Source organism: Nipponia nippon, unplaced genomic scaffold, assembly GCF_047370975.1.
Source record: "Nipponia nippon isolate SJK-2023a ecotype South Korea unplaced genomic scaffold, ASM4737097v1 scaffold_27, whole genome shotgun sequence".
NCBI lineage: Eukaryota > Metazoa > Chordata > Aves > Pelecaniformes > Threskiornithidae > Nipponia > Nipponia nippon.
This window is the reverse complement of record NW_028262344.1, coordinates 2,839,552-2,864,444: the sequence shown is the minus strand read 5'-3', so window position 1 is coordinate 2,864,444 and position 24,893 is coordinate 2,839,552. Positions and strand designations below refer to the sequence as shown.

The 24,893-nt window shown below is 63.5% G+C and overlaps 1 protein-coding gene across 2 annotated transcripts; it reads right to left on the bottom strand.

Annotated features, from left to right (window-relative positions):
• Window positions 1-49: 49 nt before the first annotated feature.
• On the bottom strand, window positions 50-24,000 carry ADGRA2 (adhesion G protein-coupled receptor A2). Of its 2 annotated transcripts, none has more exons than XM_087762969.1 (19): window positions 23,783-24,000; window positions 15,234-15,305; window positions 10,831-10,902; window positions 10,656-10,727; window positions 10,305-10,376; window positions 10,031-10,194; window positions 9,741-9,954; window positions 9,048-9,212; window positions 8,253-8,454; window positions 8,015-8,164; window positions 7,720-7,881; window positions 7,342-7,551; window positions 7,068-7,269; window positions 6,608-6,816; window positions 6,332-6,459; window positions 4,192-4,315; window positions 3,882-4,027; window positions 3,605-3,694; window positions 50-3,316 (listed from the first exon to the last, which is right to left on the bottom strand). In XM_087762969.1, exons 1-19 carry the CDS (start codon window positions 23,998-24,000, stop codon window positions 2,104-2,106), a joined length of 3,885 nt encoding a protein of 1,294 aa, XP_087619095.1. In that variant the 3' UTR covers window positions 50-2,103. The 2 variants fall into 2 exon arrangements, with proteins under 2 accessions (XP_087619095.1, XP_087619093.1); XM_087762967.1 differs by lacking the exon at window positions 23,783-24,000 and adding an exon at window positions 18,373-23,312.
• Window positions 24,001-24,893: the final 893 nt, after the last annotated feature.

Here is a 24,893-nt window from a genome sequence, read left to right as displayed (position 1 = left end):
GCCGTCTGCTGTATTTGAACGCAAAGTCTGTGAGAAATAACAGTAGATGTTGGCAGATTGGCAAATCTTTAATATATTAAACAAAACATATCTGCTAGAAACATTCTATTTATATAAAAATGCAAAAAGAGCCCTTTAAAGACATTTCTTTGGCATACTTTCTCCTCCCTCCCCCACGTATATTGCAAGAAGCTCTCTGTTGATATGTCATTTGCTTGTAATGTAAACAGACAAAAAAAAAGTGTAATTAATAATACAAAGCTTTTTATATAATACTGTCACAGTGCAGCAAGCATATATAACAACTCAGCGTCAGCAAGACCGCGCAGGCTGCGGTATCAACAATAAGGATTTCAATTGTATGAAATACCAGGCGTAATGGAACGTGGTTTAAGCCGTCGGTTGGGCAGAGAAGTCGAGGCAGGCGGGGAGCGGCAGAGCTGCGTTAAGCCCAGGGGTGAGGGTTCCCCCAGGGTTTCTGAAGGTGAGACAAATCCCCCACTAAGTGCTTTTTCTCCGCTGCCTCGTGGCTCTCCCTCCCCGCTGGCCCCTGCCTGGCCTTCGGACCCCTTGGGAGGTAGCTAAATAATGAAACCCATTTGTACGCAGGAGAAAAATGAGGCAGGGGGAGGCTGGAAAGGGCGGAGAAGGCACCAGGCTCCCATCTCACCTCCTCTGCGTCGTTCTTACGGCTGTGATCGGCGTCAGCCGGGCTCAACGCCGGATGAGGGGTGAAACGCAGCCCCGGTCCAGCGTGGGCAGGAGCGGGCAGCACGGTACGGTACCAGCACAGGGACGGGGTGCTCCTTGCCCGGCTGCGGGGTACGCAACCTCCTGTTGTTTCAGGAAACCTTCAAGACCTGGCAGGGGAAGGCTCCCAGAGCCTGCTGCTGCCTGCAGGGTGGCTTTTTTTATCTGCAGGCTTGAAAAAAGGGGGGACTTGTTTTTAAATGGGGAAAAAATAAGTGCTTATCCAAGTTCCAGCCCTTTGAATGCATCATGTGAACTGTCCAAGGAAGGTCCCTAATTAATTGGCATCATTCTCCCACTTTCCCAGGAATGGCCCCTGCTCCCTGACGCTTCCCTCTCGTCTTACATGAGTGCAAGGCCGGTAGCCGGGGGGTTTCTCTGCCTCCCTAAGAGCAAACCCAAGTATTTTCTGACCGTGCACCCCTGGGTTACAGATGAGGACCTGCTTTGGGTCTCTGCCCATGGCTCGGCTCTTTGGTGCTTTGCCAGAGAGGGTCAGTCTCGGCCCTGGCAGCGGCGTGGCTCCGCCAGCCCACCCCATTGCATAGCTTAGACCTCCGAGGGCTTGGGAGCCTTTTCTGGCCATGATTTTAGTGTCTGGCGTTAAAACAGTGCAGACAATCGCCTCGCCTTGAGCTGAGGCTGCTCTTACCTCGTGCTTGCTTTGCGATATGGCTTTTCCTTTGGCAGCCGCGTAACCCACAGGGCTAAACACTGGCGTCTAACACACGCGGATAAAAACTTTTGCATGTAAAAAAACATTTCAGATGGAGAAGCTGCTCTCTGACTCTCTCAAAAGCAGCTTGCTCAGGCTGGGATCGCACAGGCGCCCAGTGTAGTCCCCTCGGCGGGAATATTGCAGTCGCGGCACGAGCGGGCTATTGCCAAAGCGCCTGGGGGCATGCCCACTCCTGGAGAACACTGGTCGGTAACGAGGCACTCACATCACTTACTGATCTGTCTATACATATATACATTCAATAATATAGCTTTGAAAAATAGACATTTGTTTCCTCTGTATATTATAAAATAGCATTTAGGATCAGTCTTAAGTGACATGCAGGAGTGATTAAAGTACGGCTGCAATTCAGGCTGCTGAAGAGCACGGAGTGCCTTTCACCTCGAGACCCCAGCGCCGCAACGGGAAGCTTTGAGCCTCCTTGGGGGGACGGGTCGGGCTCGGCATTGCCAAGCTCACTGGTGAGCCGGAGCCCCTGGCCGTGCCGCCTGTCCCCACTAGTGCACGTGGCGATTCCCGCAGCATCGCCTCCTCACAGGTGCCCCGAGCGGCTCCAACTGTGGCTCCTGGAGGAAAATGCTGCGGCGCTGCGGCCGTCTGGTCCTTCCCCACCTTTATACGGTGGTTTCGCTCTTCCAGAGGCCGGTCTTCATCCCAGCCACGCTGTCGGCGCTGGCCAGGTTGATGTCGTACTTGCTGCCCTTGAGGCCACCGTTGTGGCTGGCCACATTGAGCGGGTAGGACCGGCGCTTCGCCTCCTTCTCGGCGGCATTGGCTTGCCGCAGGTTGTCTCTGCTGGCGCTCCTCCGGCGAGCCTCGGCGAAGTTGGGTGCCCGCCGTCCGCCGTCGCTGCCTTCTGAGTGGCTGGGCACCGTCTCCCCATCCTGGGGGGCCCGTGGCCCCGCACAGCCGCTGCTGATGGGGCTGTTCCTGCCGCTGTGGTAGCTCTCGGAGTGGCTGTTGTGGAGGCTCCCGCTCTCGCTGGAGGGATGCTCCGAGGAGGGGCCCCGCAGCATTTTCAAGCGGTGGTGCTTCCCGTCCCGGCACTGCTTAGTTCTGCCCCGGTGGTTCCTGCGGCCGTGGAGGTTGCTGGCGTGCCTGCTGGCGCCGGTGGTCTTGCCATCGGCAGGGTCTGGCTCCAGGCAAGCGGCCGGGCGGGCGTCTGCCTGGCTCTGGGCTACCTGCAGGTTGGTGAGTTTGCAGCGGCCCCCGGCCGAGCCGGTGCTGCTGGGTGAGGAGGAGGAGGAGGCGCCGGAGCGAGCTGCCTCCGGGTCGCAGCCGATGAAGACCTGCGAGCCATGCTCTGGCACCAGCCCGGGGTGGACGTATGCCTGCATGGGCAGGGCGTTCCTGTAGGAGGGGCAGCAGGAGAACCAGGAGTTGAGGACATCCCGGCGCCGGACGCAATGGTGGATGAAGATGAAGAGTCCCAGCGCCACGGCGGTGATGCCGTAGAGGCAGCTGAAGACTATGTTCAAGTACCAGCGCTGGGACACAGCCATGGCGCCGAACGTCCACAGGGTGACGTACAAGGCGTGGGTGGTCACCAGTGCCCAGAATTGCACCTGCAGAGAGTAGACGCCATCCGCCTCCGGGCAGGGTGGTCCCGAGTTCAGCGTGACCGAGATGGACCCGGAGTCTGTCAGGAGGTCGCCAGCACCCCCCAGCCGCGGCGGTGGCTCCAGTGGCTCAGGGACGTCTTTCCGGCGTGACGGTCGGCACTGGAGACTGAGCCCAGCGCAGAGAAAGTAAATCCAGGTGACGAGCAAGATGAAAGCCACGGGGACGTAGAAAGCCCCCAGGCTGGGCCGCCACACCAGCCAGCAGCTGTACGGGAAGAAAGGGGCTTTGATGAGCAGACCTGGGTGCCTGCACAGCCAGCAGCCAGGTGTTGTGGTACTGTGATGCTCAGCACCCCTGCCCTGATGGCACGGGCTCTGCGGAGGTGTGCTGGTTGCCTGGCTGGGTTTTTCCCAATATATGGATAGCTCTCGGGAAAAATCTCACCGGCTTTTTCCAAGCTTGCCTGGATTGCCGGTGCTGCTGGCTCCCCTGCCCCAGTGGAGGGAGGACTCCCGTTTGAGGAGGAAGGCATGGTTGAGCAGGGACACTTACTAGGGGTTGTTGTCATGGTAGTTGTGGATGTTGACGGCTGCCGTGATCCCGCAGATGATGAGGGGGATCCCACCGGCGATCAGGTAGAACCTGCACAGGGGGATGGTGTCACCGCACACCCGGAGCGAGCCCTCGGGAGAGCACGGCACGGCTGTGGGCAGGACGGGCTTGTACGGCAGAGCAAGTCCTGCCCCAGCCTCTGGACGTGGAGCAGGGGATGCTCCCATGGCTCTCCGCTCCCCCGCGGGGCTGGGGCGAGGGGAAGGGGTGTTCGTACCGTAGCATGGGTCTGGGGGCCGGCTGGGACGTGTCCCCATCTGGCTGCTGCGGGGCCTTCCAGGTTACCTCCTTGTAGAGCACTCTGGCTTTCACCGCCATCCACAGCAGGGTGGAGAGGGAGGAGTAGTGCAAGATGATGCCGACCTGCAGGAGAGAGGCGATGGCCGGGAAGGGGGGTGCTGCAGACATGGCTGCGTCCCCGCCGGTCACCATCCTGCGGGTCTCGGCAGGGCGAAACCTCTGCAAATTGCAGAGCAGCCGCGGGCAGCGGCAGCGTGTGGTGGCCATCCCCTCTCCCCGGTACCTACCGCTTGGCAGACAATCAGGTAGCCGGTGAGGGTTATGCCTCCTGCGAAGACGGCGGCCGTCATGGCGATGTGGAAGCAGAGGTTAAGCAGCATGTGCCAGCCCTTCCGCGGGATGAGAATGGTGCTGGAAGAGAGGCACAACGGGCACCCGTGAGCTCCTGCCCGGCCCCGAGCAGGAGCGTTATTTGCAGTGCGTGAGAGAGCCCTTTCCTGCAGCACAAATCCTGCCTCCGCTGCCCTGGAGGGATGCTCTGCACAGCCCAACCCTGCCCAGGCAACGGAGCGTGGCTAATGAAGAAGCCGTGCATGCCTGTGGGCAAAGAACTCATAGCTGCTGGCAACCACGGGGCTGTCAGCAAGGAGCCACCGGTGCTGGGACGCGGAGAAGGGGACGTTTCCATCGCGAGATGTGGGCTGATAGCGCTGGCCGGCTTTGCTGGCGTTTGCTTCACTTACAGCAACAGGAATGGCTTGGCCTTATATTTATCTAAATAAGCCCTTGTTCAGTGTTAGATATAATAATTATTATTATTGGCTTCTTCCAACTGGGTAGTCGTTAGATGTGGACTGATAGTGTTGCTTGGCTTTGTTAATACTGGTTTTACTTACCATAAATTGAATGGCTTGGCCTTCTATGTATCTCATTAAGTACTGTTAAGTATTTGATATAATAATTACTGTTGGGTTCTTCCAAATAGGTGATAGCTAGATGCAGACTGATAGTGTTGCTTGACTTTTTGTTAGTGTTTATTTCAGTTATAGTAAGGAGAACGGTTTGGCCTTATGTGCATCTCATTAAGTGCTTGTTAAGCGTTAAATATAATACTTATTATTGGGTTATATCTGAGAAATAGATAATAGATGTGGGCTAATAATGCTGCTTGACTTTGTTAGTGCTTGTTTCACTTATAGTAAGAGGAATGGTTTGGCCTTGTATTTATTTCATTAAGTACTTGTTAGATATAATACTTATTATTGGGTTCTTCCTGAGAAATAGAGAATAGATTTAGCTAACAATGTTGCTTGACTTTATTAGTGGGTTTTTTCACTTATAGTAAAAGAGGAATGTTTTGGCCTTATGTGTATCTTGTTAAGTGCTTGTTAAGTGTTAGATATAATCGTTCTTGTTGGGTTCTTCCAACAGAGCAATAGATGTGGATCGAGAGCATTGCTTGGCTTCATTAGTGTTTGCTTCACTTACAGCAGGAGGCTCTTACTTTGGCCTTACGTGCATCCCATTAAATACTCTTTAAGTGTTAGATATAACTATTTCTGTGTTCTTTCTGCTTTAAAGGAGGCAGCTGGTTGGTAAGTGGCCTGTCCCACTCTGGCTCATGTGGCGACTGCTGCCCGGAGCCCCTCTGCATCCTCGTGGGCTCGGTGTTAACTGCAGGGAGTGAGGGGCTCCTATGGCACCCGGGGCTCTGAGCAGGACCCGCTGCCGAGTGTTGCTTGCTGCTGCCTTGCAGGGGTGATGGAGGAGCCGGGGAGAGCCCTTGGCCCCGCAGGGAGCCCAGCACCAGCCTGGGATGAGGCTCTGGCAGCATGGCTGGCCCTGCTCCTGCCCTTTGCTAAAAGTGCCCTGTTCACTCCATCCCGGCCGCTCGTGGGGCACTGCTTTTGCAGAGGGAAGGCCCTCCCGCTCCTGTCCAGCCACCACTCCACTGCCCGCTGCCCCACTATCCCCTCGCCTGGGGGGCTCGCTGGCCCCAGGTATGGGGGAACCCCATCCCTGAGCCCCAGCAGCTCACCATTTCTGCCCCAACGAGGTCTCAAGGGGTCTTCACACCCACCCTCAAAGTCCCACTCGCCTCCTCCATGCCTCACGTTGCAGGACAAGACATAGCCAACCAGCCCAAGGCCCCCATCACCATAAAGGCAGGACACATCCAGCCATTGCCCCAAGACGGGCTCCTGTGGCAGCACTTTTCTGGAGGGCCGTCTCCTGAAAGCCCATCTCCTGGAGGGCCATCTCCTGGATGGTCATCCCCTGGATGGCCATCTCCAGGACAACCATCCCCGCACACTTTCCTCCCGGGGTGCCTGGGGAGCTCCTCCAGCTGCCCGCAGAGACACCCACCCAAGCACAGCCCCTCCAACCATCACCACGGCCAAGGCTGGTGCCAAGACGCTCACTCACCCGTGGTTGACAATGTAGGTGATGATGGTGGTGAAGAGGCAGAGCAGCAGCACGGCCGTACAGGTGTACATGGCCGGGTGCAGCACCTCCACGGCACCTCGCGCCTCGCTGGGGAAACCGCTCAGCTCCTGCACAGCCCAGCACAGCACAGCACAGCCCGTCAGACCCCGCACCACCCATCCCCATCCCCCTGTCCCTCCCCACCACCCCCCTGCAGCCCGCAGGCTCCGCACCCCCCGAGCAAGCCTCCCAGGCCCACTGCTCACCCCCACCTACCATGAGCACAGCCACGTTGCTGAGGTGCCGGCAGTGGAGGGAGGTGACGTTGGGCTCCCGGGCAGCCAGCTGGCAGCCCTCGGCGCTCCAGCCCCCCATGCCCCCCAGCACCTCGAAGTTCCAGTACGCGGCCACCGGGTCCGCACCCTCCCCGGGGTGCCGCAGCGACACAGCTACCGGCTCCGACAGGTTTCCCACTCCGCAGCCATCTGCGGCAACAGAGAAAGGCGGTGAGCAGGGCAAGAGACACCCCTCTGCCTGCACCCCCAAAGGAGGCTGGGCATGGGGGACCCCCCCCACTGCATCCCACAGGCATGTTGTCACCTCCCCATGAGGAGCCCCAGGGATGGCTTTGCTCAGCAGGAGCACCAGGGCACAGCCCAAGGAGCCCCATGGAGCTCCATCCCCCGAAAAGCCCCACATAGGGCACCCCAAAACCCCGCCAACAGGCAGCCCTTACAGGTCCCGGCGTAGATGACCGGCGTGGCCACGCTGCGGCGCTTGCCGTCGTCGGCCAGTCGGGAGGAGTTGCCTGTGCTGCAGAAGAGCTTGCCGTTGCGGAAGACCAGCAGCTGGAGCTTGCAGTCGGCCAGCGGCGTGGCTGGGACAGGGCTGGCGAAGAGGCTGGGCGGCAGCTGGATGGAGGCCAGGGCGATGCTGTTCTGCGGGCGCATGGTTGCTGGTGAGCAGGGGCCACCCCACCGGCACCCCCCTGTCCCCCAGCTTACCCGTACCTTGATGTGGAAGCTAGTCAGGGAGACGTTGGGACGCCCCGTGGTGCAGCGCAGCCTCAGCTGCTGGTCGGGCATGGGCTCGGCCCCCCGCTCGGCAGGAGGGGGACGCCCGGCCAGACCCCCGTCCTGCCGCTGGAAAGCCACGCAGCTCAGCCCCACGTAGCTCTCAGGCTTCACCACGTACGCCTCGAAGGCGATGTTGCGTGAGTTCTGCCAGGCACAGCACCGCAGGGCGGCCATCAGCCCTGGCATGGCCAGAGACCCCCCCAGCATGGCCAGAGACCCCCAGCATGGCCAGAGACCCTGCACCAGCAGCCCAGCCACCTCTTTCTCTCTCCTCAGCCTCCCATCTCCAGCCACCCCTTGCCCCCCACTCACCACTGCCATGTGCTGGGAGTTGCTGCTGAGCGTGTGGGCAGCGATCTTCTCCAGGGAGCGGACGATGCTGGTGCAAGCCTTCTCCTCCTTCTGTGACATCCACAGGATGTGGTCATCCACCAGCATGATGTTGCTGGCCATCTCCACGATCACGTCCGTCAGCTGCGAGGACAGCAAGCGGCTCCACAAAGAGCTACTGCCATCCCCAGCGGCAAACACCCCAATTCATGCTTTTCCACCCCAAAAATAACTGGCAGGGCTGGGACAAGCAGGGGACAGGACAAGTGCTCATTACCTGCTTGATCTGGTCCACATAGCCGATAAACTTCTCTATCATCTGGGCCACGTAGAGGACATCAACCATGTCCGAGAAGTTGGCCGCCTCGGCTGTGTAGACGCGGAGCTGGTGAGCCAGGGTCAGGGCGTTGGAGGCGTTGATGGGCATCTGCAGAGTGGCACGGCCGCGGGGGGAATGGTCACCGGCTGCGCCAGCCCCCCGGCACGGCCAAGCCCCCCCCAGCCCCCTGGCTCACCAGCACGAAGGTGTAGAGGACGCGGGTAATGTCGTTGGTGTAGAGGCAGTGGGAGTAGTCACCCTCCTCCCAGCGCCCGGCGCGGTCGCAGCGCCGCCACGCCTGCTTCTCCACTGCCGAGCCCCCGCCGGCCGGCCCCGCGGCGAAGGGGTACTGCAGGCAGGGCTGGTAGGCGGTGATGCCTGCCAGGGTGCGGGGCCACCTGTGGGCATGGGCACACGGTGACCACAGGGCACTCACCACCAACGGCCCTCTCCTGCTGCACTCCCCCCGTGCGGACCCTGCCCAGCACCATGCCACGGCCCGCGGGCACCGCAGCCCCCAAATCCCCCCAACAAGCCCCTGCCTCCCCTTGGCTCCAGGGGGGGGCTGAGGGTGATGCTCCCCAGAAAGCTGCCCCCTCCCCAGTCCCATATCCCGCTCGGCTCAGCACAGCGCAGAGGGAAGCAGCGGGTGAGGGGGGGGCACCGCTAATTCAAGCCACATTGACTGTACCAGTAATTTATATTCAGTAATGGCCCCGCCGGGGTTACGGCGGGCGCCCGGAGCCTTTCGTCTCGTGCCAGAGAAATTCCAACACCTCTGCTGCTGGAGCTGGGCTGCGCCGCCGGCACGGGAAGCCCTTCAAAGGCGCTCACGCTCCCCGCGGCCGCTAATCGCTACCAGACGCCCAGTCACCTGCGGCGAGCCCCCCGCCCCGGCACGCACCGCTCCTGCTGTATGTGGCGTGCACCACGTGCATCCCTCGTCCCGCTGTGGCACCCACCCCGTGGCCACACCACTGCCGGTCCCTACCTGAAGTCCCCGCGGTTGTTGGTGACCCGCTCGGCAGGGCAGTAGGATGCGGAGGTCTCCAGCACCACGATCTCCACCTTCTTGCTGACGTTGCCCTGGGAGGTGGAGACGGCACACTCCCACTCACCGTTGGCGGAGACGTGGATGTTGGAGAGGATGAGCTCACTGCGGGCAGAGGGGACAGGCTGGCATGGCGGGTCTGCCCCACAGCAAACCCGCAGCAACAGTCCCCCAAGCTTGGGGGCGTGGGGACACACACCATGAAGCACAGGAGGTGCCCATGCTTGGCAGCCCCCCCACGGCACTTTGTACCCGCAAACCAGCAAGCCCTGCGGCCACGAGTGTCTGTCCCTGTCCCCATCCCCATCTCCATCCCTGTCCTCATCCCCATCCCATCTCCATCCCTATCCCCATCCCATCTCCATCCCTGTCCCCATCTCATCTCCATCCCTGTCCCCATCCCATCCCCATCCCTGTCCCCATCCCATCCCCATCCCTGTCCCCATCCCATCCCCATCCCTGTCCCCATCTCATATTCATCCCCATCCCCATCTCATATCCATCCCCATCCCCATCTCATCTCCATCCCTGTCCCCATTTCTTCTCCATCTCCATCCCCATCCCCATCCCCATCCCATCTTCATCACTGTCCCCATCTCATCTCCAACCCCATCTCCATCCCCATTCCCTGACCTGGTGATGAAGGTGCAGTCATGGATGAGGCTTTCTTCCACAATGACGCCCGTCCGCTCGTCCTCCTCCACCGGCTCACGGTTGTGGTACCATCGGATCTGGGTGCTGTTGTCCAGGTAGGTGGCAGTGCACTGGAAGGGCAGTCGGTCACCCTGGAAAACCACCTGGCGCAGCGACGGGATGAGGTGGTGGGTGTGCAGCTCCGGGGCGCCCGCTGCGGGGGACACAGCCGGCCGGGTGAGCCCGCGCCCCCGCCCGCTGCCGCCGCCCCCGCCCCGGCCCCGGCTCACCGCAGCGGAGCTGGCTCTCCCGCGCGCTGCGCAGGGGGAAGGCGTGGAGGTGCCGGGGGTAGACGCACACCGTCCGCTCCGAGATCTGCGCCGAGCGGTTGCGAGCCCAGGGCAGCACCCAGCGCAGGTTGCAGTCGCACGTCAGGTACTCGGTGGCGAAGTCCCTGCAAGGGCCAGCATCACGGGGTGCCGAGGGGACCGGGGCACGCCACCAGCCCTGAGACCCTCCAGCAGGACACCCCGTGGGTGCCAAAATCCCGGGGCACAAACTCACACGACTTTCAGGGAGGGGAGCTCGTCGAAGACGCCGGGCGGGAGGCTGGAGAAAATGTTCCCGGACATGTTCCTGTGGGACAGGAGAGAAAGGCGGCGTGGAGGGGACCGGGGACCTGCTGGGAGAGGCAACACCTCCCAAAAGCACCTGAGGAGGGTGGGCACGAGGCAGCTGCAGCCCAGCGAGCCCCAGCACCATCCGGAGGTAAAGGGTAGGAGCCGGCCTCGGGATGCGGCATGGGGCCAGCCCTGGGGTGCAAAACTGCCAGCGATACCCCAGGGCAGCGGGTGGGGGCTCCTCTTGGGAGCCAGGGGACAGGGCTGGCCAGGGGGTCCCCAGGGAGCTACTTACAGCCTGAGGAGGTTGGGGAGCCCCTGGAAGACGCTGGCGCTCAGGCAGCCGATGCGGTTGTTGGAGAGGTCCCTGCAAGGCAAGCGGAGGGGCCGTCAGGGCTGGGGAGGCCCCGCTGGCCCCGCTCCCCCCAGGCCGGCCCCGGGTGCTCCCGGGGGGCTGCGCCGGCACTTACAGGCGCTTCAGCTCGGGGAGGCCGAGGAAGGCGCCTGGCTGGACCGTGCTGATCAGGTTGTTCTTCAGGTCCCTGCGGGGAGACAGACACAGCCCTCAGGGTGTGCAGCAGGGAGCCCCGTCCACAGGAGACACAACGCAGTGGGGCCGAGGGCACAAGCGCACCCCGAACCCCCAGCCCCCATCTCTCACGCACGGGTTCCTCAGCAGCCCCAGGTGCTGCAAAACCCTGCGTGGGAGCCTCATTAGCAGCTTTCCATCCCATTTCCCTCTCGTTATCTCTCCAAAGGGCACAGAGAAGGCGCGAGGCTCCCCGTCGCTCGCAGGGGGGACGCCAGCCCCTCTGTGCGCTCCGAGCCCGCACCGCGGAGCATCGCATGCCCATGCATGCTGGCGGTGGCCGCCGTCCCCTCCTGCACAGTTGTTTCCAGAGCAGCCGTATCCCGACGGATTATCACCTCCTGCACGCGGGATAAGAGTAGGCTGCAATTGCCAGCACGGCCCCAGAAGGGCTTTGCAACCCGGAGGAAGCTCGTTTGGTTTATTAGCCTGATTGGAGGCACGTATCTAATCAGAAGTATTCCAGGCATGCGTCGGTGTGGGGCAGCCGCTGGCAGGGCGGGGAGCCGGGGAGCACCGGTGGCTTTGGCCGCTCCGTCCAGCCCGGGGGACTGGCAAGGCGGCTCCTGCTGAGCACTGGCGCTGGCTGGGAGAGGAAATGGGAACCACATGGCAATGCTGTGTTTATTTATAGCAGGCTCCACGGTGCTCATCGCTGGGTCGCCCGCTGCTCCGCGTGCGGCCCTGGGGACACCCCATGAACTGCAGCCCCTGTTTCAAGGCCACAAGCTGGAGCCCGGGATGGGGGAGTAGTGCAAACCCTTCCAGTGGACCTGGGGGTGCAGGGGGGCGTGGGGGTCCCACCGGGGAGACGTGAGGGGCCACGCAGGGAGAGGGACCACGGGCGATGCTGCCTGCACGCTGTAAACACAGGGACATGCTCTCCTTCCAGGCTAAAACTCACCCAAGTGGCTTCTGCGGGTCCCCAGCTGACCCCAAACGGGCAGGGCTCGGTGCAGGGGGTGCACGCCCCTGCGCTGCAAACCCCAGGGAAGGGAAACGTGGTGTGACGCCTTCCCGGCCGGCATCGTCCCGGCCCCGCTTGGCCAACACAACAGCTCTGCCCACCCCTGCCTTCCCCGACAGACAAAAGCATGTCCTGGCAGCTGCGATGGCCGGGTGCCCAGCTGGGTGTGCAGGCAGGTGTGCGGGCAGGTGTGCAGGCAGAGCGGCCAGGTGAGCGCCGGTGCTGAAGGAACAGCTCCACTCACCTGCAGCGCCAACAACACCGCTAACACCGCCAACACCGCCAACACCGCCAACACCGCCAACACCCGCCGCACCAACACCCGACCTGCAAACACCCGTCCTGCAAACACCCGTCCATACGTGGCCAGGGAAACCATCCGCACCAGCCCCTGCTCCCCGCCGGGGGCCACTGGAGGCCCCCAGGGACCCCCGCACCCCAGCACACACCCCAGCATGGCCTGCAGCAGTCAGGGACGCAGCAGCCAAATCACAATCGCTGCCAAAACTCAGCGTGCCTGGCCCTGGCCGGTGTGCAGCCGGGGGCTGAGGGACCACCGGCCAGGGATGGGACCCACTGGGGACCGTGCCGGGTCCTGGGGGCTCACGGCCAGGCTGGCGGGGAGCCTTCCTCACTCAGTCACTTCCTCCCGCTGGCCGGGGGCCCGGGGCTGCTGCTGCTGATTTACGATAACGCTCTTCTCTCCACACCACAGTTGTTTGCCTTTGCGTTTCCGCCGATCCCGAGCCCCCTCCTCCCCCTGCCCCGGCGGGGTGATGTGCTGCAGGCACCAGAGCCGGCAGCGGCACGGTGCCACGTGTGCATGGGGACCCCCATTGCCACATGTACGCGGGGACCCCCCTGCCACCACGCACTCCTGGGGACCCTGCAAAGCAACCGCCTCCTGCCCCGAGGCAGCGAGCCTCCATGCACGCAGCAAACCCTGGCACAGAGGGCCTGATCCAGCCTGGTGCAGCCACAAGGAGCCCAGCACCCCAGGGCTGAGCCCGCAGCCACACGAGCAGCTCCCTGTGTGCAGCAGCACCTGCTGCGGCCCAGTGTAGACAGACAAATGGACAGACTCCATCCCCATCACTGCTGTCACCATACCGAGCCCCCTTGCAGCCTGAAGCCCCAAGGGGGGAAGTGCTGGCCCCTGCGGAGGGCAGGACGTTCCCAGGCGGGGCTGCGCTAATGAGCGCGGCCGCCCCGGCTGCATACCGGCCCCGCTCAGACTCATTAATCTCATTACGCCGCTACAAATCACTGGAGATGCCATGCTGCAAGCCCGGAGTGTGGTGGTGCATGGGGGCACCCCGCACACCACCGACACCCCAGGAATGGCTCCCCTCTGTCATGGTGGGACACCGCAGCACCCACAGTGGGCGGCTGGGGTGGGCATAGGGTCCCAAAAGCTCCCAGAGCCTCCACTGTGTCCCCGCTGCACCAGCGCAGACCCTCCATGGGGCACATCTGCGCCGTGGCCCCAGACCGACCCGATGAAAACAATTATGGTTCCTGTCGAGAGCAATCAGGCGCGGCATGGTGCGATGCTGGCCGGCCGGGGATGGGGGAGCGCTGCCCATGGCCCCCCCGGCCATACTGGCACTCCCCCTCCAACCCGCACAGGGTTTTGGCACAGCAGAAGTGAGCGGGAGGTGACACGGGGTGGCTGCTCTCCCAGAGCAGGGAGACTTTTAGGGGGATGCCGGTCCCCCCGGGATGCCGGCCCCCCAGCTCCGCCACGGCCCTTACTGGCAAGCGCAGCGCCCGCGGCGGCCCTGGCTGCGCACACATTAATCCCTCCTGCTAATGAGAGCTCGGTGCCAGGAGGCAGGAGTTGATGACCCCATGCCTGGAACCGCACTGGGGAGGACTCGGCCGCATGGGTCTGCAGGGACACAGGTTCCCCAAGGTGGCTGCTTCCTGCTCACCTCTAGAACAGTCCCGGAGGGATTTCCATGGCTTTAAAATCCCAAACCAGCCCCAAGGCTGTGCACCAGGCACTGCGTGCTGTCATGCCCGCTCCCCATCCTAGCACCGTGCACGCCATCCACAGTGCCGTGCACCAGGCACCATGCACCATGGGGTGCCTGCACCCCACCCGACGCCGTGCACCCCATGCACAGCGCTGTGCACCGGGTGCTGCCCAGGGGCTGGCACCCACTGGAGGCTGCACGTCCCAGAGCAATGCCACGAGTGGGCACTGTGCATCCCGCGGCGTGGCCCTGCAGCCCCCATGCCCGCTGGAGCAGCTGGGCTCCGCTGCGGGCTGGGGCAGGTGCACACCCTGTAACTTGAACAAGATCTGCGTTAATAAACGCTTCCTTGTTCGGGCTAATGAAATGCAGGCGGTGTGGGTCCCATTGCCCCTGGGGAGCCCCCTCTCCCCCTGTGAGCCCCCTCTCCCCCTGTGAGCCCCCCAGCTGGCAGGGCCAGCGTGCCGGGGCTGTGCCGAACCCTCGGCAGGGCTGTAACCCTCCCCAGGCCCACCGCCGGCCGAGTGCACCAGTGTGGCTGCAGCACGGCACAGTCAGCACCTGGCCCAGTGAGTCCCTGCAGCCCCAGGCATGCTGCCTGCCCCTGCCTGCACTTTCCACTGCCCTCACCTCCCTGCTGACCTGGCCACCCGCCCCCTGCCCATCTGCACCCAGAGCGATGCCCTGCAGGAAAGCGCCAGGCCAGGCGCTGCAGGGCAGGGACCGGTGCCCAGCAGAAGGGGACCCCACAACCGCAGCCCCGGCACCGCTTGCTGCAGAGGATGCCCGGGACCGAGGCAGGCTGCGGCGCGCGATGCCCATGGATGCCAGCAGCCAGGCCACTGTCACACCGGGTGAGCGTCCCGCAGCGGGCGCCCGCCCAGGCCCGCTTGGCGCAGGAATGCGCGAGACCCTCGCGGGGCCGCGGCAGGGAACAAAACGCCCTCAGTGCGCCGGTCCCCGCTCCTGCATACCTACAGATCAAACCCATATGGGGGCCATAAATCTCCCCTTATTACAGCTCCCTCCATAGAGATGCCTTTCATGGAGAGATAAGAAAGTTGACTTTGTTCGGGGGGACAATGTCGCTTTTCATACCGGCCCCCACGGAGTACGGCCCCCCCGGTGCCTCCCGCCCCAGCGCAGCTCCCGGGGTCCCTGGGACGCCCGCGGGTGCCAGTGGCAAACCCCGCACCCTGGCCCCATTGCAGCACCCAGGAGCGACTTTGGGAGCAGGACCTGCGTGGTGCTGCCGGCTCACACCCTGCAGAAGCCCTGCCTGCACCCTGCTGCCCACTCCTCCTGCCCGGACCCGCCAGCCGCCCGCCAGGCACTCACAGCTTCTCCAGAGCCCGCAGCCCGAAGAAGGAGCCGTTCTCCAGCACCGTGATCTTGTTGTTACTCAGCAGCCTGTGGGAAGAGCAGAGGGAGAGAGGCAGCCCCATTATTCAACCTGTTGGGCAGCCCCATCGGCGACCTGCAGGGCTGGAGGGGGAGCAGGGACAGCCAGACCCACTGCAAGAAGCAGCAGCCCTGGCTGTGCCGCTGCGGTGGTGGTGATGGTGAAGCTTCAGGGACAGGTTTGCACGACTGGGTGGGGACATGAGATGCAACGGCCATGTCGGGATGCCATGCTGTGGTCCACATGCATGGCAGCACCGGGCTGGAGGTGCCCAGGGCTGTGCCGGCTCTTGGGGCATCACTCCTGTACCTGGGCCTGGGTGTAAGGAGCTGCACGTGTGGGTGACGAGATCCCCACCCCAGCACCTGCACTGAGAGGGCACCCCAAGGACCTGCAGCCAGGAGGGGACCCCACGGCACCCCCAGCTCTTGCCCCCTGCCAGCCTGACCACCCTCTGATCACAGCATCATGGCCATCCCAGGAACCTCCCAGCGCTGAGATTTTATCCCAAAGTAAACAGCTTTGCTGGCCAAAGGGGCCCTTGCAGGGTGACAGGAGAGGGAGGGAGGGCACAAGCACCCAACAATTCAACCAGGAGCTCATTAAAGCGCATCAGGGGCAATTAGCAGAGCCAGACCTGGCCTGGGGATGGGAGCCAGCTCTTGGGGACCAGGGGTGCTTCCCCAGCGCTCCTGGGTGTCTGCGTGGGCACCGGCGATGCTCCTGCCGGCAAACGTGATCCAAAAACAGAGGGGGACGGCCGCCAGCCGGGGCTGGGAGGGCACCCTGCAGCCCTGGTCAGGGAGAGGCGTGGGGAAAAAAGGGCTCATTGAGGGCCGGAGCCGGGGCTGTTTACACACAGGCGGGCTCTGCAGCCAGGCTGAATGGCGGCTGTGTGCTGCAGAGCTCCATCCCCTCCGAACACCCACCCTGCGGCAGCCGCCGGCAGCCACGCTCAGCTCTTCCTGGCTGGGCTCCCATGCTGGGGCTGCCCGGGGAGCGGGCAGGACCAGGACCCGGCTCGGGGGGCTGCGTTGCAGTGGGGGCAGCTGCTAAACCCTCGAAGGGTGGTGGGGAGGGAAGGGTTGGGGGCAGGCGGTGCAGCCCTGCGCCCCGGGCTGCATCCTGTGCTAATGAGGAGCCACCACCGGGCACCTCCGTGTCCACGGGGCCCCGCGACCCGGCCAGCGGCGGGGAGCGGAAGCGGCCGGCAGCCCCGCCAGCCTGCAAATTGCTTCCACACGCTGGCGGCCACAGCCACGACGGCCAGGGCCACGTCTCGCCCTTTCCTCCCTGCAGGGACCCTGCTTTTGTGGGGCTCCGCTTGCCCCAGCACAGCAGCAGTGAGCACTGGTGCCAGACAGTGGCAGGCTCAGCCCCGGACCCTGCCCAGAGCAGAGGGCAGCAGGGATGCTCCCGGAGCAGCATCGCTCCCGGAGCAGCCCCGGCTCCAGGACACGGCAGCCCCATGGCATGCCTTGATTCCCCATCACGGCGTTGGCTGTTGCTCAAAGCCGTGCCGGCCCCAACAGCTCCAGAAGGTTTTAATTGCAGCGGCAATGGATTTCACAACCCTGCAAAGCCTCCGCAGGCTGCGTGCACACGGGGGGACCTCAGGGGTGAGCAGAGCCCCCCCCCATCTTGGGGGCTGAGCTGGGGTGCACACTGGACCCTGCTGAAACAACCCTTTGGGGATGTGTGAGCTGCAAATGCAGAAACCAGATGAGTGCACGAGACTCTGGTCTCACACCTCCTGTGTTTGGTCCCGCGTCCTGGCCCAGGGCGGCAGAGGGGTCCCCGGCATGGAGATGGATCCTCCACGGATGGAGGATCACTCACCCAGGATGGATCCTCCCCTTTGGGCAGGGAGGACTGTGCACCCTGGGCAAGCTGGACCCAGCCGTGCCAGAGGCTCCCAGGGCTTTGCAGGGGGTTACAACCATGGATGTGCTGCCAGCGCAGCGGGCAGAGAGCAGGCAGCCAGCTGCCTGCACCAGGGGCCCAGTGCACCGGAGAGCTGCGTCCAGCTGGGAACGCAGCCCCTGGCCGCCCCCAGGGCTGAGCCCCGGTGCCAGGAACGCTGGCTTTGTTCGCGGACCCCTGGGACCATCCGCGCCTCTGCCATAAAAACAGAACTCCCCGCCTTAAAAGGCAACGCTCCCGTGGTCCCGATGGGATCGGCCTCCCCTGTGATCTGCAGCCAGGCGGCCGGGCCAGGAACCCGCCCGCCAACGGCCGGGAAAGCAGCCGCAGGATGCCTTCCCCATGGTGTGCTTCGGCTGAGGGCGAAGGCACCCCTGGAGCCGTCAGCCCCTTGGGAGCAGCTGTTGGGGAGTACGGGAACAGCCAGGACCCCAGCACGGAGCAGGGGGCACCCTGAGCCGCGGGCATTGCCCATCCCTGCAACACCCCGCTGCTAGGTGCCTGGTCCGCCCTTCCTTAAGGAAAAGAGGTCCTCGACCAAACTCAGTGTTTGGCACACAAAAATTGCACTGACGGTAACAATTCGACTGAAAGTTTTCTTCCTGATAAAACTTTCCGAGTAGCGATCCTGGTTCTTCCTTCCCCTATCCTGTAGAAGCCAGCAGGGTCACGTTCCCCTGTTACAACTCACATCCTCAAACACGTTTGATTTTGGTTTTGCTACTTTTATGGATATTATGTTCCAAAATGTTTTCCTTTTTTTTTCCCAGGAAGTTCCCATCAGGCTCCACGGGACTTTCCGGCCCCACGCGTCCGCAGGCAGCAGAGCCCTGTGCACTATCCACTTACAGGAGATTAACCGAGAAACACCAAAACATGATGGAATAAGCGTGCCCACGAGGCCACCCCAACCCAACACGCGGGGGTCAGGGGCGAGCAGCCCCCGAGCCGCACTGGGGCGGCGGGACCCCGCACTGGGACCCAGCCCTCGGCATGTGGGACCGGGGCCGGATCCGAACCCCTCAGACGGATTTCAAACCCCAAGAGCTGCCCCCGCTCTCATGCCCGGCCAGGAGGAGGGATCGGCTGGGGAGGGAAGTGGATGGGAGGCTGGAAGCAAACCCCGCTGCCCCTCAAATCTCCCTGGCTCACCATGGCCATGGCGGCTGTTGCTGCCGGTGGGCTGGGGAGCGCCTCGGGCAGGGTTGTGGTGGTTCCCCAGATGCTCGCTGAGGTCCGCGCGGGGCCGGGGGTTGCAGAGGGGATGCGGTGCCCCCACGTCCCAGCCGTCCGCGGGGCTTGGCAGGCCATGAAAGCACAGCTGTGTTCCTCAGGAGCCGTGACTTGGCTGTGCCTTGGCTCTGGCCCAGGCTGGGACTCCTCACCTCGGCAGCGCCGGTAAACACCGCGACAAGAGGTACCCCCTCAACCCGGCGCAAAGGGCTGGGGACCCCCCGCGCACCCCCAGCCCTCAACACCCAACCGCCCTTGCACCACTCCAGCATCTTCCCACCCAAAACGGCGCCTTCAGCCCACCCAGCTGCCCTGAGCCCCTCCAGCACCACGGTGCGTGGGCGGGTGGGCTCCCATCGCCCGCTGGGGACAGCCCCGCCGCCGGGACAATAATCAGCTAATTGAGTGATGGCTGGAAAAGTCTCTCCGGACAATGCGGGGATTAAGGACCGGAGCGTCGAGTCAAACGGAAACGACGGGGGGATGCGCGGCCGCAGGCGGGGATGGGGGCGGCGGGAGGGAGCCCCCCCGAGGAGCATCCTCCTGTCCCCGGGGGATTCAGCCTTGGAAAGGGTTCAGCATCCTCGCTCCAACCCACCCGCACCAGGGCTCTCAGGGCTCGGACCCCGCGAGGCTGCAGGCGGGGAGATAGAAAGATCCCCTTCTTCTTTTTTTCATCACAAAAAGAGGAGCCAAAAGTGAAAAAAAAAAAGATTGTTTTTTCAAGCGTGCTGGAATCCACTTGGATAAATAACGGCTCCAGAAACTGGGCTGCTAAAACAATAAACTTCCTCTGGACCCAACCAAAAAAGGATGAGGGGAGACGGTGGCTCCCCGGCCCGGGCAGGCAGGGGAAAGGCACAGGCAGCGGCACGGAGGTTAATAAGGGGGGGCTGCGGTGGGGGTGGGGAGGCCGGCTACGCTTTGCTCTCCAAGTGCATTAATTCAAAGCATATGCTCGCAGCAGATATGGCGCAGGCTGCGCCCCGAGCAGAGCTCGCTGGTTTGCAGAGGGATTTTAGGAAGAGAAAAGAGGGGCCCCGGGACTGGCGAGAGGTGCCGAAGGCTCCGGCACCGGGAAGGGCTCTGGAGGCAGCAGCACCCCAGGGGAGACCTCGCAGCTCCCAGCGCAAGGGGGTCGGAGACCCCCCCACCATGGCTGGGGCCACCCCTTCCCCACTTTGTTTGGGCGCTCAGGGGCTCTTCTCCTCCCCGCAACGTGCCCGGGGCGTTGCCTCCAGCCTCACGTCATGCCAGGCTATTTTGGATGGTGAAAATTATTGTTCCAACACTCGGCTTTTGTTAGCACAGGAAAAATAAGCCCCGGAGAGGGGGCGAAACCTCCGCAGCCGGCGCAGGGCGGCAGGGCTGGGATGCTCCGATGCACCGGGCAGCACCGCAACCCTGGAAAAACCAAACCTGCCGGAGCTGCAGCCCAATAAATAACAAATAAAAAGCTGAAAAAGGTTTGAGAAAGAAACCATCTGCAGGGCCCAGGATAAACTGGCCTCGGAGAGGGGAGTTCAAGTAGAACTGGAAATTGGTCATAAGTCAAAGCCCTCTATTCCCTGCAGACAATCTGTAATTTCAGTGCAATCAAGCTGTGCACATAAATGAGGCCTGTGCTGGGATTCCACATCTGGAAGAGGTTTCGGCTCCCGCCCGTGTGACAGCGGGGCTGGCCACGGCCGGCGCGGCTATCTGGGTCTCGTTAGGGATACAGTGCTTTTTCCATTAGGCGATTAGCACAGGGGTCAGCTGGAGGGGGAGGGAATTAAAGCCTTGTTAATACACAGAGCCCTGGCACCTCGCAGCCGCGCCGAAGGGACGTCCCCGAGAGGTGCCAAATCCCCTGGCCCCAAACCACGGGAAGACCACGGTCCCGGGAGGCTGGACCCCGATGGAGGGGCTGGGGGAAGTGCTGGGCCCCAGGCTGCATCGGTGCAAGCTCTGCTGGGACAGCCACAGCCGGGCGAGCTCTGCAGGGCTACGAGTCAAAAAGGGGTGACAAGCCATTCTGTTAGGGCTGGCATCCCTCCTTCCTCCCCGCGATGAGCTGGGGGCAAGAATTAACCTCTAGGTATAAAACGGGACGGCTGTCAGAGAGCATATACCTTGTAACATCTGCTGAGGTTGCACCGGGATATCGCACCCCTGTGAGCATCATCCCGCTCGCCGGACCCCGCACGTGTCCCCATGCCGGCTCCCCGTGCCTGCTCCACCATGAAGGCAGCGCTTCTGCCTGCACTGGTCCTGGCAGCCGCAGGTCTCCCCATGGCATGAGTTTCTCAGGCAGGACCAAAGACTGGCAGGACACGGCCGGGAAGGCCGTGGATATTTAGGCAAGAACCGAAGTGCCCCATCTCCCTGTCCTGCCACCAGCTCGAGGGGCTCCAGCGCCACAGCTCCGGGTGTCGCACCCGCCACCAGGACAGAGCAGGGCCACCGGTTCCCAGCACCCCCGTCCGTGCCGGGTCTGCTCCTCGCCACCGCGCCTTCCCCACATGGAGTTAATTTCTGCAGCTCCACGTCTGCGGGCACTGCCTCGGCTCCGGTTTGCTCTCTTCCCAAAGCAGGGATCCCTGTGAGGGGCTGAGGGAAGAGAAAGGGAGCCATGGCTCTGCTCCGCAGACGGCTCCCCCTGAGAAACCACCGCATCCCCCGGGATGCCGGGACACCACAGCCAAGCCCAGGGCTGGCTGCAGGGCAGGTCCCCGGGGCCACGGGTATCCCTCATCCCTCATCCCCTGCTCTGCCCGTCCGCAGGCTGCGATGCCAGCGAGCGTTTCTTAGGCGTGGGGGGTAAATAAGCAGCAGCTGCCACGGAGGCAGCCTTGGATTCCTCAGCGCAGGCCTAATAATTAAAGATAAATAAAGAAGTAAACTGAGAGTATGGGAAAAAGCCAAACGAGAGCCGGGGTGAGGGACCCGCAGAGCAGCAGACCTCCTCCAGCCGCCCGACCTCCTCCAGCTGCCCACGCATCTCCAGCCATCACCCGGCAGCCGGAGCTGCAGCCGGGACAGCGGCAATCCCGCATCGGCAGCCTCCCCCCGTGCGCAGCATCAACGCTGCTTGTTAGCGCTAATGCACGCCTGCTTCCAGGCCAGGCCGGCCGAAGCCTAGAAGACGGCTCTGCTTTTAAGCGTTATTCTGCACGAAACACACCATGCATTTCCTGCGACTGGGGCCACACTGATGCTGAGCATCCCTGGGGCACGGACGGGACCCGAGCACCCCAGGGGCACGCGGAGGAGCCCTGCTTGGACCCGGCTCACCCACAGGGCTCGGAATTTGGCTGTCCCCAGCGGGGTGTCCCCCATGGCACGTGCAGCCCTTGCCACTTGCCCAGGCCCTGCTGCCTCCTCCGCTCCTTGCCCGCACCCCAGCAGCTCCAGGAGACACTCCCGAAGCTGGAGCCTCTGGTTTTGATTGTTCCATCTGGAAAGGGTTTAGAATAAATCATGTTTACTGCGCGAGAGCAGAGCCCAGGGTCACCGCATATTTGTAGGTTTCTGCCTACGCCTGTAGGTTTCATGTCACGTTTTAGTGGGATCGTGTAATGCCCTAATGCTTCTGCACGGTCATCCCGGCCCCGCCGAGGGAGCCGGCCCCGGCACAGGCGGCTCCAAACCCCTCTGTCCCACCTCGGCCACTCCGCCGGCATGGGGCTGCAGTGGGGCTCAACACTGCAGTTACGCTCGCTCATGCTGGAGAAAGCACGAGAGGAGGTAACTAATCGGATGCTTTTCCCAGGACAAATTGACAAGGGACTCAAACGTCCCCGCGGGTATTTGCAAGGGGCTGACATACGAGAAAGGGCCAGAGGAGGCAAGAAGTGAAGAGCAAAGCCCGCCCGAGGAAGAGCGCGACCGGAGAGCCCAGCCTCCACCTGCCTGCAGCCTCCCAGCGTCCCCCACCAAGGGGAAGCTCAGGACAAACTGCGTGTTGTTGCTCCACGATGATTTACGCTTTTATTACGACGGCTGCACTTCAGCCCCTGCTCGTGGTGCCCGCTCAGCGCAGGCGCGTACCACAACGTGCTCCACGCGCGCGACGGCCGGGCAGGATGGTGGCATCGGCCAGGTCCCCTCGGCAGCCACTCCATTTTCACAAAGCGGACATCGCCAGCCCCAATCGAAGCCCCTTTGCAGCGAGCAGCACAGCACACGGGGACCGAGAGATGCTTTAGAAATAGCAGCAGCTCCGGCGCACAAGCAGACACGCGGCCAAGCGGGTTCAAGCACGTGAGAGCGGAGGGGACCGGGAGCACGGCAGCCCCCAGCCCAGCCCCGTGCAGCCCCGATCCCCCGCAGCATCCAACAAAACCCGCCTGAGGAGAAGACGACGGAGAGCCAAGGCCGCAGGCAGGCAAACACGGGCACCCTTGTGGGACGACGCTCCGGGCGAAAGCCACGTTCCCTCCAGCAACGGCGCTGCCTGCTGGCCCTGCCCTCCAAACCAGATTTTAATTCAAACGTCTCCTCCGGAGTTATAAATAAACCCTGCAATCCGCTGCTGCAGCGAGCAGGCGCGCCGGCTGCCAGCGCCGGCCGAAACCCCAACCCTCCCCGGCACCGAGGGCGCGAGGAAGCTTTTAGGCAGCAAGCGGCAGCTTTAGACCCTTTGCGCAAACCCAAAACCCACTTACTGCTCCCGATCTCTTTTCAGCAAATATTTCCAGTGAGAACAGTCGCTTTCAAACAAAAACATCCTCCCCCAGCACTCGGGCAGCAAGCGCGGCGGAGGGAAGCGTGAAGAAGGAGCCGTTTCCTGGATTTCCAGCTCACGTCCACGCTTTAAACTGGTGCTGCCGCCGCGCCGTGGGAGAGCGGGCTCCTTTCCGTTATTCTATAGCCGCAACGCCCCGCGTTAATGCAATTTAAACAGTTATGCAGAACCGAGCAATGCTTTCGTTGCTGCAGATTCACTCGTGAAGTGAAAAAATAAGTAAGTAAGTGAAGAAAGCAACCGCTGGCGCCGCGCTCCCCGACACCGCGGGACTTTGCCCCCCGTCTCCCTCGTCCCCGCCAGCACCTGCCCGCCCGTGGGTGGCTGCGGCCGAGGAGCCGCGGTCCCCGCCGGCGTGGGGCGATGCGGGGGTCCCCCCGCTGCTCCGGCCCCCGCCCCGGGGCCGCCGAGCGGGCTCGGCGCTCCCCACGCCCGGGCTCCCAGCCCTCCGCAGGCGCCGCGCCGCAGCAGACGCCCGGCCGGAGCGGCCCGGGGCGATGCCCGGTGCCGGGTGGCGATGCCCGGGACCGGGGGGCGATGCCCGGCGCCGGGTGGCGATGCCCGGGACCGGGGGGCGATGCCCGGGGGCGCGGTACTCACAGCGTGGCGGTGCCGTCGGGCAGCAGGCGCGGCTCGGGCGGCACCGGGAGCCCCCCGCCGCTGCAGACCACCCGCCGTCGGGGCGCGGCGGGGCCGCCGGGCGCCTTGGCCCGCTCGGCCGCGCACTTGCAGCCCAGGCTCTGTGCGGGGCAGCTCCGCGCCGTCCCCCCGCCGCTCAGCGCCGCCGCCAGCAGCACCAGCGCCGCCGCCCGCCGCATGGCCCCGGCCCCGGGCGACGGGCTCCGGTGCTCCGGCTCCGCGCCCCCCGCCGCCGCCCCGCTCCCCGGGGCGGCTCCGGCGGCGCCGCCTCCCCCGCTCGCCGCGCTCCGCCGCCGGCCCTGGCGCCTCCCCCGGCCCGCCCCGCACCGCCCCTCCCCGGCCACGGCCCCGCCGAGGGCATCGGCTCCCCTCGCCCCCCTCCGCGGGCGGGAGCCTGCGGGGGAGAGAGATGGAGCCCCCCGTGGACCGGGGCTGGAGCTCGGAGAGGTCCTGGAAAGCCGGAGCCTGCGTGGGAGAGAGATGGAGCCCCCCGTGGGCTGGGACCGGAGCCCGAAGTGGTCTTGGAAAGCCGGAACCTGCGTGGGAGAGAGATGGAGCACGCCGTGGACCGGGGCTGGAGCTCGGAGAGGTCCTGGAAAGCTGGAGCCTGCGTGGGAGAGAGATGGAGTCCCGCATGGTGCAGAGCTGGAGCCCCCGTGGACAGGGGCTGGAGCTCCCTGGGGTCCCACAGGACCAAGAGCTGGAGCCCCCGTGTTCCAGAGCATCCTCCCAGAGAGCGAGAAGCTCCAGCCCCACCTGGTCCCAAGCTGGAGCCCTGGGCCTCAGCGGGGAGGGCTGGAGCCCTGCGTGGTCCAGAGCACTCGTGGTCCATATAGGCCACGATGCGATGCCTCACTGTAGCATCCCAGCTGCGACAAGTGCAGGGTGCTGCGCCCAGGGTGGTGGCACGCACGTGGCCCCACCAGCCCTCCTGTGGCCTCCCACCGCCTGCCGGGCCCCCAGGCCATGGAGGAACCCCCCGCACAAACTCACACAGTTCACTTCACGGGCACGCTGCTCCCTGCCCTCCTGGCCTCTGCTCCGCCATTAACACTCTCCCCTTCTTGCCTTC